Source organism: Haemaphysalis longicornis, unplaced genomic scaffold, assembly GCF_048455015.1.
Source record: "Haemaphysalis longicornis isolate Haplotype H1 unplaced genomic scaffold, Haemaphysalis longicornis Haplotype H1 scaffold_3, whole genome shotgun sequence".
NCBI lineage: Eukaryota > Metazoa > Arthropoda > Arachnida > Ixodida > Ixodidae > Haemaphysalis > Haemaphysalis longicornis.
The window spans coordinates 97,139,101-97,157,344 of NW_027526335.1; the positions used below are offsets into that span (position 1 = coordinate 97,139,101).

Here is an 18,244-nt window from a genome sequence, read left to right on the forward strand (position 1 = left end):
GGGACAACAGCTGAACAGTTGTCACTTGGGAGGCTACAATTACCATGAGTTTCCGCCGACCCAACTCCAATATGAAAATTCCTGGTATAGATTGTATTATTTGCATCGTGGGATTTATGTGGGGAACTAAGTTACCGAAAAGGACAAGGTGTTGCAATATGTAAGCCAAAAGAACGCTCCTGACAGCCATTTCAGGACGAATACCCGCCGTGTTTGTGAATGAAGAAAACCGTCGGTACATGCCCTCGGAGGAAACTGAATGTAGACCTAGCAAAATAATATTGTAGCCTTGTACAACAAGCCCGTCAGGTTGTCAAAAAGTGGCACTGACACACGGTGAACGTTGGTAAGATCCATTAGTATGTCTACTATGTAAATTTCATAAGTCACGGCAACTACATTGCGTGGAACGTACTCAGCAGAGGCTGGGAAGATAGGAGAGTATTTATTTGACTTTATATTTCTGTATTTGTTGGTTTGTTAAACGTTCCGGCCATGTTTATTCCAAACTCTTTCTGGGCTTTGCTCGTGAAGTAGCCTTCTCAAAAAATCTGACAAAGCGAGTCGTGCAGCAGCGATGATTTCGATATTGTTCGGATGATCAATTTGAAAGAGGGGCAGACATCTTCATCGTTCAGAAATTCCTTGGCTTGTCCTTTACGATGAACGCCGAGTCGACGACACGTGGCTCCTGAAACGAAGCAGATTGCACAAAGTCAGCACCGATTGAGCAACTGAAAGTGAGTGATGCCCGAGGCATTATTTTCTGGAAGCCTTACGTTTCTTGTAGATATCTGCTGAAGTTCGACGTGAGTCCTGTTGACCAAGCGAAGTTTTGTGAAACCGTAGTCTGATATTCGCACCGCGCTCCAAGGTTTCGGGTCCTCGACGAATTGAGAAAGCTTTTCCCAGTTTCCCTGCATAGTAGATAACAAGATTACAACCTTTGTAGCGGAATGAGTAAAAACACAGTCGTCTGTATCAGGATAACTTGGTATTGAGTATATTTTGCCTTTTGCAACCTTTTCAGATGTAGGCTTACTGGAAGCAACTCAGTAAATGTGGCGGGTTCTTTCCGTTATCGTTGCGATTGCTTTTATTATGGGGAGTGACAACAAAATCGCCGGTGGAAATGAGGTGTCGGAGAAAATTGAAGAACCACAGCTTGTCTAAATTAATCCGTACTCAACACCTATGGCGCTCTTTTAAAACCAGGTTGTGTTTCCGCACGCAAAACGTGAATTTGATTTTGTTGCTCTTGCAACGTAACGGTGAACTACAATTTGGAAGCAACATTCTCGAAATGCTCCGCTCCCCTCCCAAAAAGGATAGTAAGTTAACCTTGATAAACTTTGCAGTTATATTCGTACGAACACTCAGAAGTGCAAATCAAGAAGACAGATCTAAAAGCACGCTAATAGATGTTGCTCCTACCGAATTGTGCTTAATAAAAATATAATCCGTGGATAATTAATTTACCCTTCTTTCGCCAAGCTGACGACATTTAAAGGGGCGCTGAAGTATTTATTGCCTGATTACTTAGTAAACTTCAAGACTAGAGGTTGTCCGATTTCTTTAAATGTTTTGTATCTATTATGTGCACTTTCTTACTGAAGAAGTTCAGCCAAAAGTGACACTGCACTATTCTCCTCATCAGTTTTGTGACGTTAACTGTGACGTCACACTGGCATGTGTGCAGCGCCGGATGTAAGAGCCGCATTTAGAATTCCGGCATTCACTTTAGCAGTTCGTTATGTGGGTGCTATATGCCTTGCAAATGCACTCACGCTCCAGACATCCGCTGAATTGTGTAATAAAGCATTGCTTGAGTAAAACTCCGCCATAACTCGGAGTTTCGCAAATTCCGCTTCAGCATTCTTTTAAAGGAGCCATGAAGCGAAAACAAAAGTTTGTTTTATTCGAAAGATTAGGTGTTTCATAGTACCCAAAACGCTTTCCCGGAAGCAAATGATGCTTTATTCACTGAGAAATAAGGCAATTGAAGCCAAAATTTTAAATCTCCCGCTAAATTGCACATTTCGTGACGTGAACAATGTCGTCATACGAGCCGGTCCATGAAATAGATACTTAGTATATCGACTCCATATAGCACCCTCACGCGGGAGTCTGACAGGAACCGGAACTCGTGCCGAAACAAAATACTAGTAAAACCTAGTGCACCCGCAGCCCTAGTCATGGAATCGCCTGATCCGGAGAACAAAACTCTCGCCGAGGAGCTCGGGCTCGCATTTAACAACCTCACACCACTTGAACGCTCAATGCTTCTAAGTGCACGAGCGGCAGGAGTTGTGGGATACGCGGATGGACCGGAAAGCGACCATTTCGCGATAGCCACAACAGACGAACGCCCAGCCGTCGGCACCGCTGCCTCGTTAGCCCCGTCGCGACGGACGAATACAGACTGGTACGTATGTGCCGTATTTTTATTGCGGTTAATAATAGTTCAATTTCAGTAGCAGTATCGCTTATGCCAGTTGGCCGGTGCCGTGTATGGAAAGCCGTTCGCGCGAGCTCTCTGCTCCGACCAGAAAGATACGAGCGTCAATGCGCGGTGTGTACGGTGTTTTTTTTTTTTTTTCAAGCTCAGAGAGCTTTGACGGCGATTTGACGAAGTCGGCGACGAGCGCCAGAATGTCCCTGGAGTGAGCTAACGTAAGGGTCCCTGCAGTAATCACTTCATCGAAAATGAAGCGAGCGCACTCGTACTTCCTTTAGTTCCCTTTCTCCTCCGTTTGCTAAGTTCACAAAACGTAGCCACTTGCTCCGCCAAAGTTCGTCGTTGGGCAGCACATGAAAGGAGATCTCCTAACCGGCGGGGATGTCGCACTCCCTCGACGATTTGCCCGTACTACATGGGCATTTCAAAACGCAGCAACGAAATTTCATTGTAAAGTACTCGAACAAACTGAAGTTTTCAGTGGTTCTAAACTGGAAACGAGCTCGTAACGACAGCAGTAAGCCAACACCATTCCGAAACTTCTGCGACGACTGGCACTATCTCGCCGCTGCTTGCTGTGCCTTACTCCCCTCGTTTCTATTTTTACCTTTGCTGGTTGGCGATATGACGGCCAACCTCCTGTCAAGGGATTAAGATATCAAGCAAGGTCGCGGCTGTACGTGCTGAAACTGTTCGTTGGCCCCGAAGAGCCTCGAACCCGAAAATTCGTCTGCGCGACGGCGAGATGTTGGGCTCGGCCGGCGGTAGTTTCGTACACATTGGCGTACACGTTTGCGTGTTTGTTCGGAACTTCAACCGTTTACTCCACCTTTCTTAGTGTCATAAAAGGAATGTGCAGTATGTTTAACGGGCATATAGCTCACTATGCAAACTGGTAAGCCCTGCCTAACTTGCGTTTGCTTTTGCGGGCCTCCGCCAATCGCAGAGCAGTCTCGTGTGACATCATATGTTCTGTTGCGGGAAATGTGCTGGTGGGTCGCATGGTCATTTTCTTTTTTCCTAATTATGTAGCTTATTTCAGCGAAGTTTGTGTTAAAAGTGGTGTCAGTATGGTTCTAACGAGGCAATTTTTCGAATGAACCAAACTTGTGTTTTCTCTTCATGGCTCCTTTAAGCCCAAGAAACACGGATATATTTATGAGAAACATGTAGGTACAACGAAAATTATGGCAACGATTGCAGCGTTCTCGCCGGCGGGAGTTCTACCATTTGTCGTCCGAAATGTCCTTAGGGTTAGATTATGCTGAATGTTTCTCGGTCGCTTTTATACCAGCATTTGCAGTCAAAATCATATATTGCTGCAAACTGTAAAGGAATTGGCACGTAGCTCTTATTTCCAAAGGTTACGGTACGACACCAGAAAATGAACTAAAGGAAAAAGGGTGTCCTTTCCTTTTGAAGATTTGTTCTCACAATTCTCTCCAAAATTAGAACACGCCATTGTTACGAGGAAACGCATGTGGGATGAGAAGCGAGTGTTGTTAAATTGTGGCGCCAGCTTCCACTTTATTTTTGTTTCCCTTGATGGGAAAGCCCCGGATGCAACTAAGAAATTATGCCCCCCCTCTGTCAACGACGACGATGGTAGAACGCGAAGATTTCCCGTGAAGGATTCTTGGTTGTCGCCGGAGTTTGAACTTTGAGTCGCAGGCGGTTTCGATTTTTACTATTTGAGCTTTGACTTCGACTGGCACCCAGTTAGGAATTTTGATCGCAGCGGCTTTTAACTTTTCCCTTGCCATTCGGTTTTGCACGGAGAAAGTTTCGCGTTCAACCATCGTCGTCGTTAGACGGAGGGATGCATAATTTTTTTGTCTAATTGTACACGTCCAAGCACCCCTCTCCAAATCCAAGCTGTTTTTCTCAGTGCCGGAATGGCGCAATTGGATAGGATTCGGCTTCATAACGCCAGGGACCCAGGTGCGATTCCGAAGAAAGAAAGCGTTTCGTTCACCCTTGAGCATCATCGACGTCAGAGAAAGTTGGCTTTCCAGCAACGCGTTTAAACGTCGTTCTGCCGGCTTAAATAAAGTTCGTTCAATCCAATCCAATCCAATCCGATCGACAAGACATATGCCATCAGTTAAGCATAGAAAGCTTCACTTTAATAAACTTAACCACGAAAGCTCCATCTGTTTTTTGATCCTGTAAACATGGTGTTGAATGTTTAGTATCTGTTAGTTGGATGTAAGCCCGCAGGTGCAGTTGGATAAATGAACAAGAGAGGGGGAGTGAGCAACCTTTTTGTAATACACGGAAGGTGAGAGCCATTGGAGAGGTCTCAGATCCGGGTTTTCTTATTGCCGCTGGCATAGTGGGTGTGTGGAACCGAAGTGATAGCAGTATTTTTTGTCAACACCCTGACAACCATTCCAGCCCACCTCCTTTTTCCAGGCGTAAGGTGGCATCATACAGTTAGTTTTCTCTTGGCAACGATTTCCGAGCATTGATTTCGTAATACTAAAAACTGTTACGACGAAAGAGTAGCAATTAGCACTCTGTTTGAACGTTGTTTCCTCCATGATTGTTCAATTAACGAGAGCGTCAAACGCTGTTTTAAGGCTTCTATATAGCGTGGTTCCTGTCGATTTCCCGACGAGTCTTATTGTTCTCCGCGACTCCTTCAGATTTTGTTGAAGTGTTCTGGTCAGTTTCAGAATTAAAAAACATATTCTATCATCAAAAAATTTATTCGCTGCCTGATGATCAAATGTGTCTTAAATTATTATCATCATCATCATCATCATAATCATCATCTTGCTCATATATTCTGCAAAATGATAGTCTCTCTCTTTATGACTTCTGATTCTCTGTATGCTCCACTCATAAACTTCCCTGCCTACCCTTATCGCCTCTCGCTCGGGCCGCAATCATGAACGCTGCACACATAAAAAAAATCAAGGCTTGGTTAAACTTCCTCCGCCAATATAAATAATCACAACTGTCCAAGAGGCCCCTAGAGTATTTATGGGCAACGCGAGAGATTTGGAATACGCATTTTTTCTGGCTGACAAAGAAAAATCGATTGCGTAGGTTTAAAGAAGCCCTGACTCCCTGCTTTCAAGCAATATTGTTACACCTGTTTAATTCTACCAAGGCCTAGTACGGTTATGTTCAGTCTCACGCGTGTTTCAAATAACACGAGCAAAAAAGGAAAGAACATAACGCGTGTTCAGCAAAGCAGAAAAGGAAACCTTTTACAAATGACACTTACGGCAGCTCCTGTGACGACGTGTACGGGCGCTTTCGGATTATAGTACGGATTTTTTCCGCTCCCAAGGTAAACCTGCAAAAGACGGAAAATATGTAATGTCGCTTCGATGCACTGCTTTAACATTGTACGTTGAATACGTTTACTAATACCGGTATGCGTTCAAACTGCTGTCGCTCAAGGAGAAAATAATGACCACAAGGCAAAGAACCAGTCAAAATATCCGTGTTCAGAGGGGGGACTTAGTAGCCATGAAGACAGGCCTCAGATGTCCCCCATGTGTGGGAAGATACTGACGCTCCGAAACCACAGAATGTGTTCAGTAGGGATTTAGACGTACTGTTTTACAGGTTTAAGAAGATTGAATTGCTGAAAGTAACATGAATATTTTTTTTCTAACGTCAATATCGGCTCTTGCTTAAAAAATAAACTAAGGTGTAAAAGGTCGTTTGTTCTTTCATAAATATCAATCTACGTTCTGCCATGTCTGCTTTTTAATCGAAAGCGCAATAATTGACAATATATGCAACACCCATTTCATTTGTGGTTTGTCACTTGGGCCGAACTGCATCACTGAAATAGCAGTTACGATAACTTCAACTTACTGACACGTAATCACGCCTATGATTGGAAACCAATGCGAAAAAAATAATAATGACGGTAAAGTTACGGTAGGAAAACAAGCCAGGGGTAATTCATCTTTTGAAGGAGTTGGCGTGTGAAATTGAATTCATGATAATGACAAAAGCCACCGCTCATTAACAGTGTCATAACTCGTCAACAATGCCTGGGCTTCTGACTCTTACCACTGCACCACTATGAAAGCTTAGATACTACCTATGGGTATACTTTTCTTCTGAAGCCAGGCATATTCACAAATTTTGAAAAGGCGACGTAATTTAACTATCCGCTAATATATATTATGTGTTTTATTCATGGTACATAACTTCTTTTTGGTTTGTTAGGACCCGAAAATTGTTCTTGTTAATATGGAAAGTTTGCGACAGGGGCGTGTTGTGAATTCAATTTATTTTCATACAAATTGTTGGCTAGAGTTAGCGTTCTTACGTTGTCCTTGAACTAACATCGGCTTGTTATATCGCAGTTTTTTGCCTTTCAATGTGCACTTTTTTTTGGTGATGAGTAGTATTCTTCCGATTCATGTTTTCAATAATGCATGGGCATACGTGTACAAGAATTCCTTCTAACAATTAGTTTAATAATCATGAGCAGACTAATTGTTCCAATCTATATAGCGTCATATTCCGCCAAAATTCTACAAATTCACGCATGCTTGAATTGACGATGAATGTTGTTGCCCATGGATCCTAGATAATTTTAACTTTTATTTCTAATTCATTGGTGAATGTGTTGAACTTGCCTCACCGCCGTGTGTGTGACTGCCGAGCACAGGAGGATTTGCATACAAAAGCAATTTCTTATGCAGTTACTCGATGCATCGACAAAACGGTACATATCTTAAACTAATTCAAAATTCTAAACTGCTTCTATCCAGCAGCTTATATCATAAAATCGTACGGTTAGAACTCCATGTATTTTTCAACGTGAACGCATTCTTTAAACTCATTTCAAGTACAGCAGAGCCTCCCAGCTCTTCGCACGTAGCTGGGCAACGTTCAGTATCCGCAGCCCGAAACCAACCTTGCCGTCGTAGACAGGCCACGAGCGCTCGTACGAGTGTTGATGCCCGGTAAACAGCAGGTCCACGCCATACTTGAAGAACAACTTCTCCAGGCCGTATTTATTTGTCAGTGGGAAACCTTTACGGGCCTATGTGGAAGGGAAAGTGTATTCTTGTCGGAATAAAGGCACTCCTGGATACACAATATCGTCCGCACGGCCAGATTATGTTCTTTGTGTATTTTTCTGTTCTTTTAATTTAATGCGTAGAATTTCATTTTAGCGCCTTCGAACCTGTTACGGAGGAAAGATTAGAGGCCGACATTAATAAGAAAAAGGGTAACATAGTTAAAAAGGAGCATTGTTTAAAGACGGAGTTGTGATGTTTAACACAGCACATAAATCTTAGTAATAACATTTTCCCATTACGTGTAAATGACGCGAGTGCTGTATTTAGCCTCATGTCAAGTGCTTGAAGTTGTAAAATATCTGCAGCGCCAACAAAACATGTGCTCTAAATGACGCCCAGTACCTTCCAAATGTGCTTGTAGCCGCAAGTAGCGACATACAAAGACAACCACGTGTTCTTAAACTCCCGGTCAATACGTGACAAGCGAAGGAAAATAGAACTCACGGGTGCGAATCTGTAATGTGCGTAATAATTGAATGCGCCTAGGAAGACAGTAATTGCCGTGGGGGTAAGTATGTTGCGGCAGCAGGCAAGTAACGACGCACGTGTAAAAAAATAAAACATAACTTGGCATGGTGTTTATTCATGTTCACGTTCAGGCAAACAGAGTGCCCTGGAAGAGGGCCTAGCGCCTGAGAAACAAACAAACAAACAAACAAACAAAAAGAAACCCGAAGGAGGCAAGTGCCCTGGGTTTTATGACCGTACTTGTAAATGGTGAACGCGCCTAACTTAAACTGGCGTGAGTTGCGGGCAACGCATTTCCAATCTCTTTTTTTGCGGAACATTATTTAAAACGAAGATTCTAAAGCCAAACGTAAAGAAATTACTCCGGTAATGTTAAGTACTCCATGTGTATAAAAGACCGCCGACCAGACTTCATCTCGTTGGGAGAAAGAATCCCACTAGGGAGGCGCAACACCAACCTCTTGTTTCTTTTTTTTTATTTTTATGCGTTGCTAAAGAATAAACATGCAAAATAAGGGGAGCATTGAAGCTAAAGTAATCGAATAGGCGTGCGAGGAAATTGAGATGAGGTGGGCAAAACTTACAATGCTTGTGTCTGAATTGCAGTCCCTGAATCCAAGGTTGCTGCAGTACATCGGCCTGTGCGATATTGTGATGATCCACGGCCTTTTGGCTCGGTTTTCCGGCAGGTTTGCTTCCTAAATGAGCGAATAGGAAACAGCTGTATGGTAATTATGTTCGCGGAAGCCTATTTCTTTAAACTCTGGGAGCGCAGACAGGTGAGAAGTGGGAGCCTGTGTGTCTGTCAATGGGATCTAATCGAAATTACATTTACGTGGAAGCAGCCCACATTTTCGCTCGCTCGAACTCTTAAATATTATCCTATTGTCTTTGGGTATGGTGTAAAATAGCACACAGTTGGTCTGCCCCAAAATGCTGAAAACGAAATTAAACAAAGTTTATACATTGCAGTGGTTCCCCAAAATAGATCTGCATTGATTTCGGCAAAACAGAAACGATTTTATTTATAAAAACAACGAGGATTGAAAGATATGCTTGCGTTTCTGCACTGCAGTGAGTCTTGAAAATGAAACTGTTGTTCTGGAACGACGGAAGAAAGATTGGATTGTAATATGCCTTCAAAGCTTCGCCGTACGATGCAGTTTGAAATTCCAGAGCATCTGCATAGGGATAGGGTGGGGGGGGGTATCTAGTTGTTGCTTGTTTCTATATTAAGTGGTCAATCATCACACATCTGGCGCCTGGTGGTCTCGCCATCTTAAGACTGGCCGTGGCATGATACAAAACTCGGTTGGAGAAGGATAAACTGAGCTAATAACTTCTCGCCTATATTTTCTCGCCAATAAGGGGAAATTTATGGCAGGGGACCGTATATTGGCCTTGAATGACCGTGCGGTGCCCTTAAAGTTGCCTTTTGGGACCTCGACAGGGGTTCTTTAATAGAGGAGTCTCACCTTTTTATCAAATTTCTTGGTGTAATGAAATTTTATCACCTTTAACGAAAGTTTCTTGGTGGCATTGAACTCACCATCGTCTGTGCCCCCCGCCGCTCAGGGAACGAGGCAGCGCACACTGCTACCCACGAAATTCAAACCCGGTAACTCCCAACTCCTTGACAAGACACCCCACCGGCATGAAAGCAATAACCCGCAATCCAACGCCCGTCGGCCCCTCTTACAACTCTATACACCCCCACTTCACATACAGAAGAACGAATCATCATCCGCACCACTCACCCTCAAATTACCAACATGCACACTCCAAATACTGCAAACAGAAACATTTTCCTATCATACAGTTCCCTCGAAAATCTCGTTATCCTTCTTCTCACACGACCGTACACGCTGAAAATCACCTCTTACGCCGTGACCCACATAACCTCAACCGCCTATCAGCCAATCCCTTGAGTAGTAAGAGTCTGCGCTGGAAAGGTCAGCACCGGAACTTCAAGAAACCCTGGCGCAACGAGCCTTGCATTCGGTGCATGCACGCGACGTCCTGGACATGAGAGGTTGACCACATCTCCGTCTTAATACGCTGTTGCTCAAATAAATCTTCATTCCTGCTCGTTTAATGAAAAATGAAAAGAGGGCGCCACAGGTGCTCGCGTAGTTTTATACTACCCTCTGTCGAATGGATTCTTGAGAGTCGTGTTGGCTTTCTTGAAGTAGGTACCAAAGTACAATGAGGCGAAAAATGTCGAAGACTTTATGCGCCTCTTTCATCGCGTGTGAAGATACTCGGGGATTCAAAAAAATGCCAAAAGTCTACGCAAAACCAAATGTATCACTCTTATCATTTTTCCAGATAAGGCGATAGACTGACCAAGAAGTTCGTTGCTAAACCCTTTAGTATAGCGCCATTCCTAAGTTAAACCTGTGTGCGTCGACAGCTTATAGGGTAATATAAGGGGGGCAGGTGCTCTGAAGGGGACTTCGTCTTTAGGCGAGAGCAGTGAACTCTGTGAAGCCATGCTTTGAGTCCGTCTTGACGTAACGACACGGTGCCAAATTTCTCACGGAACGATGACAAAGAAGAGAGAGAGAGAGAGAGAGAGAGAGAGAGAGAGAGAGAGAGAGAGAGAGAGAGAGAGAGAGAGAGAGAGAGAGAGAGTTTATTAGTGACGGCAACGTTAGCCGTACCATTGCGGCGAGTTTGCAATGCAAGAAGAGAAGACAAAAACAGTAAAAAAATACAAAATGAAAAGATGTCGCATGAAGCGCCCAAGATGTTGAGCCACATACACAGAGCCTGGAAATAAAGGCCTTCTCAAAACTCCACCGAGACCCGAAAGAGCCGTGCAGCCCGTGCATCTTTGCTTGTATCTGACCAAGGACTCAAAACAGGGGCGGTCTAAGGGCCCCATGAACTTTGATCACACACAGATGGCGGCCGAAGGATGACAAGCGAACCACAAATCTTTTTAAAACAGACGCATAAGTGTAGTCATTACTGAGTAGTCTTTGTCAGGTAAATTTATCCGCAGTCAGAAAACATTTCTGTGTTTCTTACTTCGATTTTACTGTGTGTGCATGAGTGAGTGAGAGCGATAAAAGAGCACATACCTGCAAATCTTTCTCCAGCCAGTAGTACTGCTGTGGAACCTGACGCCAACCGTATTTGAGGAAGAAGTAGAACTCTGTGGAGTAGCTTATAATGTGCGCCGGCCCGATGTCGAAGCTGCGAAAAAAAGGACGCTTCAGTCGCGATGCAGAATAAAGACAGCATGTAGATGAAAGCTATACGGCCTGTCTCAAGGATACACACAGAAAAAGAACGTATACGAAAACATTTGCAAAGGCAACGTTTAATACTGCGCAAACCTGTCCATAAAGGTGTACCTTTTTTAAAAATTTGTTATTTCTTATGCACTCAGCCAAAATTTTCAGCCGTTACACGGGTGCATCCGCTGGGGTGAATCAGTTGCTACGGCGCTGCGCTGTTGAGCCCGAGGACGAGTGCTCGTCCCGGATGTGGTGATCGTTTTTTTTATGAAGGTGAAAAAAATGAAAAGGCTGAGGTGTCGAGATTTTGGGGCACTTTGGAGGTCCTGATGTGGTCTCTATTGATCCACAAGCTTGCATTAATGCCCGCATCACAACCCAATTGCACGTCCGGCACGAATAAATGCGAAAAATTGAATTTTCATTACCATAATCACACAAATTATGTAATCCGTAAGAATCCATCTGTTTTTATTTACGAGATATCCACATGTATACATCAATAGAAATCAATCAGTGGATAACTAAAGCGATTAAGTCATGAAATCAATCAACCATTACACCAGTGTACCGAAAATACGTATCAGCTAGATGTTTGAAGATTGGCGTTCGTGCAGGAAAAAACACCAACAAGTGCTTCCTGAAATCTAGTGAGTAAACCTTCCAGGTCAAAGAGGCGTCTTTGTCGGAGAGAAAGAAAAAAAAATGTGGTTGATCCCTCTTTAGTAGGAATAGGTAAAACACGAAAGCGAAATGTGCCTTCAGAGGAGCATTTAAACGCTGATTGTGAAGCTATATCAACTTGCACATCGCTATTTATATTACGCTGGTATGGCATGGTTAGACGCATCAACGTTAGGCACTGGATTGCACGCGCCGGACCATTGCGTAAATTCGACGGAAACCACAGCCCCTGGAAAACCGTACGAACGAAACCGAACCGAAACCGAAACCCGCGTAGGTGGAGGATGGGGCCTCAATTCACCCGCGTCCCGCGTAGACGAAGACGGTGGCATCGAGGCGCCAACTGTCGGCACTCATTAGCGTCATGGTTAACTACTTCGCGTCGCCTGTCCTAGACGCCAGCACCATCTGAATGAACAAGGTCGTGGGAAAGATATAAGGCGCGTTCGTAGACAAACTTGCGCTTTGAAACATAGCGCACTTGGCAGAGCGCTATGTACCTCCCGTTGCGGCGCGAGAGTTCGTGGCTCGAATCCTGGCGGAGACGCGTCAATGGAACTTTTTCTGCCGATGTCATTTCCACGACGGATATGACGCTGGTGAGATCTTGATGTACCCGGGCATAAAACGCTTTAAGGTTAAAAAGAGAGAAATAAACTTCTTACTTAACTGGCGAGGTTAGTGAGACTAGCCGCCTGGCTTGCTACGACATACACGATAAGTTTCTTTACAAACATAAATATACAAACAGAAACACACTTGAAACGCGCACAAGCAGTCAGGCGAACAAATCGAACGCCGGAGGATTTATAGTGTAATGTCGTGTTCAGTGTCCCGAAGAAATGTTAATACTACCATTGTATGTTCAATAGGTTAGATTACGGAACCAGCATGTACGCTACTGAGAACAATTGCAGCGTACACGTTTTTTGCACGCTGTGCTTTTAGTTAGAGATTTGATTGATTGATTGATTGATTGATTGATTGATTGATTGATTGATTGATTGATTGATTGATTGATTGTGGGGTTTAACGCGCCGACGAAGCACAGACGATGAGGCGGGCCGTAGTGGAGAACTCCGGATTAATTTTGACCACCTGGGGATCTTTAACCTGCGCCGAAATCTCGTACACATGAGCGTTTTTGCGTTTCACCTCCATCAGAAAAGCGGCCGCCGCGGCCGGGAATCGAACCCGCGTCCTCGTGCTCAGCAGCACAACGCCTTAGCCACTGAGCCACCGCGGCGGGTCAGTTAGCCATTTGCTTTTGATGTTATTGAACCACACTTCGTGCTTTCATTTGTTATTATTATATACAGTAAAGCTTCGAGAGAACGCGCCCTCATGTTACGACACGAATAATAGTGGCGTCATATTTTTTTGAAAATTCGACGGCCTACTCAAAGCTCTCGTGTTATTTTGTTTTCACCGCATTGTCATACAGCTTAAGTTGGCAAGACCGGAAATTGCAATACAACGCGAATAGGTGGACGGGGAATTTTGTTCCACATCTTTTTATTCTACCAGCGCGATGACAGATGACGCGTGGAGAGCAATAAACTGCCAGTGACTTTATTTTTGTTTTGTATTGTGTAATATTTATTCTATTTATTTACTTATTTTTATGCCTTTTGTGCACCCTGGACAGGTGTTATCAAAGTGTTATCAAAGTTATCAAAGCAGAATTTTGGGACACATTTATAGTTGTGTTAGTTGCCGGTTTGTGGCAGTTTCGTCTTTTTTTACGGTATTCTTGACACAAAGGTGCCTTAGGTTCTGCGAGTAAGGAACAAAATGCTTGAATGTTGGACATTCAAACCTGAATGAACGTTATTCAGGCCCCTTATTGTTTGAAATGAGTGCACTTAGGACACTCCACTCAAAGCTCTTTTTTAAGGGGTTTTGCATGCTCCAATTGAAATAAGAGGCGCTAAGCCTCCAGGCCCTTTCTTCTCTTTTGTATTGTCGTTTCAGGAACTGAAGAAATCTGACTCCTGCGCAAAGCTGAATTGAACACCTTGAATATCAAACACTATTGCAAATACCTTTTTATCTGTAAATTGAACAAAGAGAAGGCCCTAGTGGTTATTTTTAGAGAGAACAAAGCATTGAGTATTTTATGTATCTTCTTTTAAATCCGTCTCTTGAGGAATCTTATATCCTACAGCACACACACACACACAATTTTACCATAAACCTGCTCATAGAAATTTCCCACATAGAATTTCTACCACAAAATTTTTTTCCGTGATCCCACGCCACAGCCACGCCAGGGAGGAGCACACCCAGGGGATTGCGCACCGAGAGAGGGAAACAGCAGTTGTGAAGGAGGGTTTGAGTCGGCCTTCTAAAAATTAGGAGTGACTTAGCTTGGCTATGCCACGATATACGCAGCGTAAGCTAAGGTTCAGCTGGTTATTCTTAGGTTTCCTGGTTGTCTAGGATTAGCTTATTGTCATGCTTAGTGCTGCTAAAACGATTTCTAAACCAATCGAATCGAATCCAATCCAATCCGTCCAAGTTAATCCAATCCAATCCACTCCAATCCAATCCAATCCAATCCAGTCGCGGCGCCAACGGCTCCGGCGCACCAGCTGTGCGTCGCGAGACGTCACTGCTCTTCGCGCTTGCGGAGCACGGCTCTCCTGGAGCCACGCGAAACTGCTCCACCTCGGCCAGTGTAGCTCATGCTACAAAAAGGACGCCGAGGCGGAACGCCGTTGGAGGGTAGGCCAGTGCCGCCCGCGCACACGAGCCGCTTTAAAGGTGAAGGTACCGTCAGGGACAAACAGGACGCTCTTGGTGACGACGAGCGAGCGTAACAAGCTCCGGAGGGTGCTCTTCAGGAGGTTGGTCAAGTGGGGACCATCACAGCTGCAAAGTTCAACAGAAAGTTCAATAGCAGGAGAACAGAGTGCCCAACTATGGTTTCGCCTTCACGTTCTTAGAACGTCCTGAGCATCCACCGCATTTTTTTCCTTTTATTGCGTATCTTAAGAGCAAATACCTTTAAGCTACGCGGGTACTTACAACTTCTTTAAGACTGTGAAGGGGGAAGCCTACTTGGACCATGCGGTTCATCTGCTGTTGAACTTTCTACTAAAGTTTGCGCCCGCGCTTTTCTCCACTTAACGAGCTTGTTCTTCTCGCTCGCCACCGCCAGGAGCCACCTGTACGTCCCCGTTGGTACCTTCACATCTGAAGGCGGCTCGTATTGCACTTGCCGGCCTAGCATCTTTTGGTGTTCCTGTTTCTTTTTTCCGGCGTGCGCTGCGTCGCCCCTTCTCAGGGCCACCTACGACTCTTTTACAACACTGCGGTTTCCCTCTCCCTGTGCGCGATACCCGGCTCGCGTCTCGCGATGCTGTTTTCTGTGCGATTCTCTGTACCTCAGGATGATTTCGTGTATCTTACGCGTTTCATGAAAATAGAGAATAAAGACTTTAACCTTAAAACTGACACTGGAGGGAATTTACCCAGCTTTTTAGATATACCTGAATACGTTAACAGTCCATTGACAGTGATCTATAATTGTAAATCTGCACTCAAAACCTGCATTTTGCTTCGGGCTTTGTTGCGTGGATTTCAGTTTTGTTAAGCCTTAACTTTAACTTCAGACCTAACCCAGCCGACTGAAAATACGCAGGAATTTAAGCAGAATAATAAACCTGTAATTGGCAAACCACAGACAGCTTTGTAGTCGCTAAGTTGATGTGAAAGCTCGGAGAGCCGCAGAATGTCTAGATGGACCGAAGATGGAATTGTGGCATGATGGTATCAATATAGGGCAAATTCCTCCGGTTCTGAATGTCGGTAATTTTTATCATTAAAAACAAAACAGGTGTTCATCGCAAGTTTTTTGGGTGTACCCTCGATGCCGCGAAGGATTATTACAACACTTTTACTGCACAAATTACACAAGGATAAAGTGATACAAGGCTTTGCATTTGTGTATTCTGCCTTTATGTATTCTCGAATAATAAAATGTCATTTTAAGTAGCACTTTATCAACGTTTATATGCGAAGGGACTCTCACCTGTAAAAGAAGTTGTTCACATTTCCAGATTTGTCCATCATCGTGAAACGACTGTTGTAGTTTGAGAAGTTGCTGCGGTACGAACAGAGAATTTCGGTTATAAAAAAGAAACACACACACATCCAAATAAGATGTAACAGCTTGCTTCAATCAAATCTATATTAGCCACTTCATTAGGTTAGCCGTTAGCCATGAGGTTTTTAGTTTAGTCTGGTGACTACCAAGTTGTTGGTAGTTGTTAATAAATTGAGGTCCTATCTCTGTGCAGTTATGTCTTGGAAAAGTATAAAAAGCCTCTCAGTGATGCTGCTTGGCATTGTATGGTAAAGATACTCTCTATTACATAATTTAGAGGTCTGCATTCGCTAGGCTAAATTGTCTATGTAGAAAACTAACATTATACTATTCAGGTTAGATGATGACGTCAAATTAACGTGGTTTAATCCTCAATAAGTGTCTCATCACTGTCAAGTTTAGGAAATTGGGATGCTAGTGCTGTTTGTGGCTGCTCACTATTGAAAACGGAGTCTCACTTCTTTATATCTTGCATTTTGTTCTTGTCAGGGGAACCCGGAAAGTTCCTTCATTATTGGTTATGGGTTACAGCGCTGGTGTACCAGCGAGTAATTGGTTCTGATATTTACGCTACACAAAGGTAGTTGGGATGGCATTGTTTAGTATGAACGGCTCTTGTGAGCGTCATGGTTGTTGTGTGGCGCTAATGTAGCCCGAAAACTTTGGACAGCCTTACTGTACCTTCTTGTATACTTACTATTTTTCCTCGTGATTTCCCACAGCTGTCATGTAGGGAACGTAGGCAGCGATGGTTTCAATCTGACGCATGAAAATGTCTCCTACTTTCCCATCTTTCTGTTAAAAACACATTCGCGCATCACAAACTGTACGCCACTAACCTTAGGTTTCTCAGTAACGCATCTTCGAACACAATTTTTCGTTGCTGAGGAAATCCACTTTCTCCAATATACAACTAAAGAAACGTTCCGAGCAATTGAAAGATTATGGGACTGCCAAATGACTAAGCAATGAAATATAAGGAAGTAAATGCTATAAAAATAAATAATAAATGCATTTCTATTTCACAATGAAAGATGGGCGAAGATTTAGAGAGCGAGTACACTTGTAACACAGGTTTATAAAGAAGCGTGCTTCGCGATCATTACGAGTTGAGTACAGCCTCTTTAAAAACACTCTGAGATTCGACGTAGAGACTGCGCACCCAGACAGCTCCCCAAAAAATCCTGCACCTCTCCGTCCAACAGCGATGATGGTTGAACGCGAAGCTTCCCCGTGAGAGATTTCGTGGTTGTCGTCTGAGTTTGGACTTTGACTCGTTGAGCTTTGACTGTGACTCGCCCGAAGTCCGGACTTTTGTTCGCAGCGGCTTTGACTCAGACCCTCCGCCACAGGATTTCGCACGGCTTTGACTTTGGCCCTTCGCCATTGGATTTTGCACGAAGAAGGCTTTGCATTCAACCATCGTCGTTATACTGAGGGGTGCATAATATTTCTGGCTAATTTTGTATGTCCGTGCACCCCTCTCCAAATCCAAACTGCTACGACCATGTCAGAATGGCGGAATCGGATAGGCGTCGGATTCTTAACGCGAGGGACCCATATTTGATTCTGATAACTGAAAGCATTTTTTTTCTTGTCTTCACCCACGATCATCGTCATCTTCAAAAAAAGTTGGCTTTGCTGCCGTGCGTTTTGTGGTTCGCCCGGACGCCACCAGTGACACATAGAAAGCTTCTCTTTAAAGCCTGGTAAAATCGTGGGAGTAATCACCGATCGACTTGTCAGCCCCTTAACAATGCGTCAAGCGGCGACGTAAACAAGAATGCACGGACGCTCAAAGGCATTCTCTTGCGCAACAGTCGTCAACTAATGCTGTTGTTTTTAGCGCGACCCACATCCTGCGTTCGCGGTTCATAGTTCTATCATTACTTATGTTGTTACTGCGTAGCGAGAAATAGCAACGCCCTCATTTGCACTGCATGGATTACAATGATAAGTTACCCTATTAGCGTGTACATTCCGTAGCAGCGCGCGTGCAAACGATATGCAACAAAATTTGAAGATCAGGTATACTGATGCGGCTGTGGTCGCTCTGGCGTTGTAAACATCCCGCGTGGATGTTGTCGCAGGGCATGTGCCTTTTAAGGACAACCAGGGGACCGGAGAGGGCTTTTCGCACGATCGTGCAAACTTGCCTGTTTGCCACTTGACCCCGTAATAAGGCGCTCAGATGACTGCTTATACAACAGTGCTA

The 18,244-nt window shown here is 44.1% G+C and overlaps 1 protein-coding gene across 1 annotated transcript in view; it reads right to left on the minus strand.

Annotated features, from left to right (window-relative positions):
• Window positions 1-457: 457 nt before the first annotated feature.
• Window positions 458-18,244, minus strand: part of LOC144173337 (acid phosphatase type 7-like) — a 33,991-nt gene continuing 16,204 nt past the window's right edge. Inside the window, exons 5-12 of the mRNA XM_077701818.1 lie at window positions 16,727-16,824; window positions 15,955-16,026; window positions 11,076-11,190; window positions 8,574-8,687; window positions 7,353-7,481; window positions 5,694-5,765; window positions 780-917; window positions 458-691 (exon numbers count right to left, since the gene is read on the minus strand). Of these exons, the coding sequence (XP_077557944.1) occupies window positions 635-691; window positions 780-917; window positions 5,694-5,765; window positions 7,353-7,481; window positions 8,574-8,687; window positions 11,076-11,190; window positions 15,955-16,026; window positions 16,727-16,824 (795 nt within the window). The 3' untranslated portion in view covers window positions 458-634. The remainder of the gene's footprint in view (window positions 692-779; window positions 918-5,693; window positions 5,766-7,352; window positions 7,482-8,573; window positions 8,688-11,075; window positions 11,191-15,954; window positions 16,027-16,726; window positions 16,825-18,244) is intronic.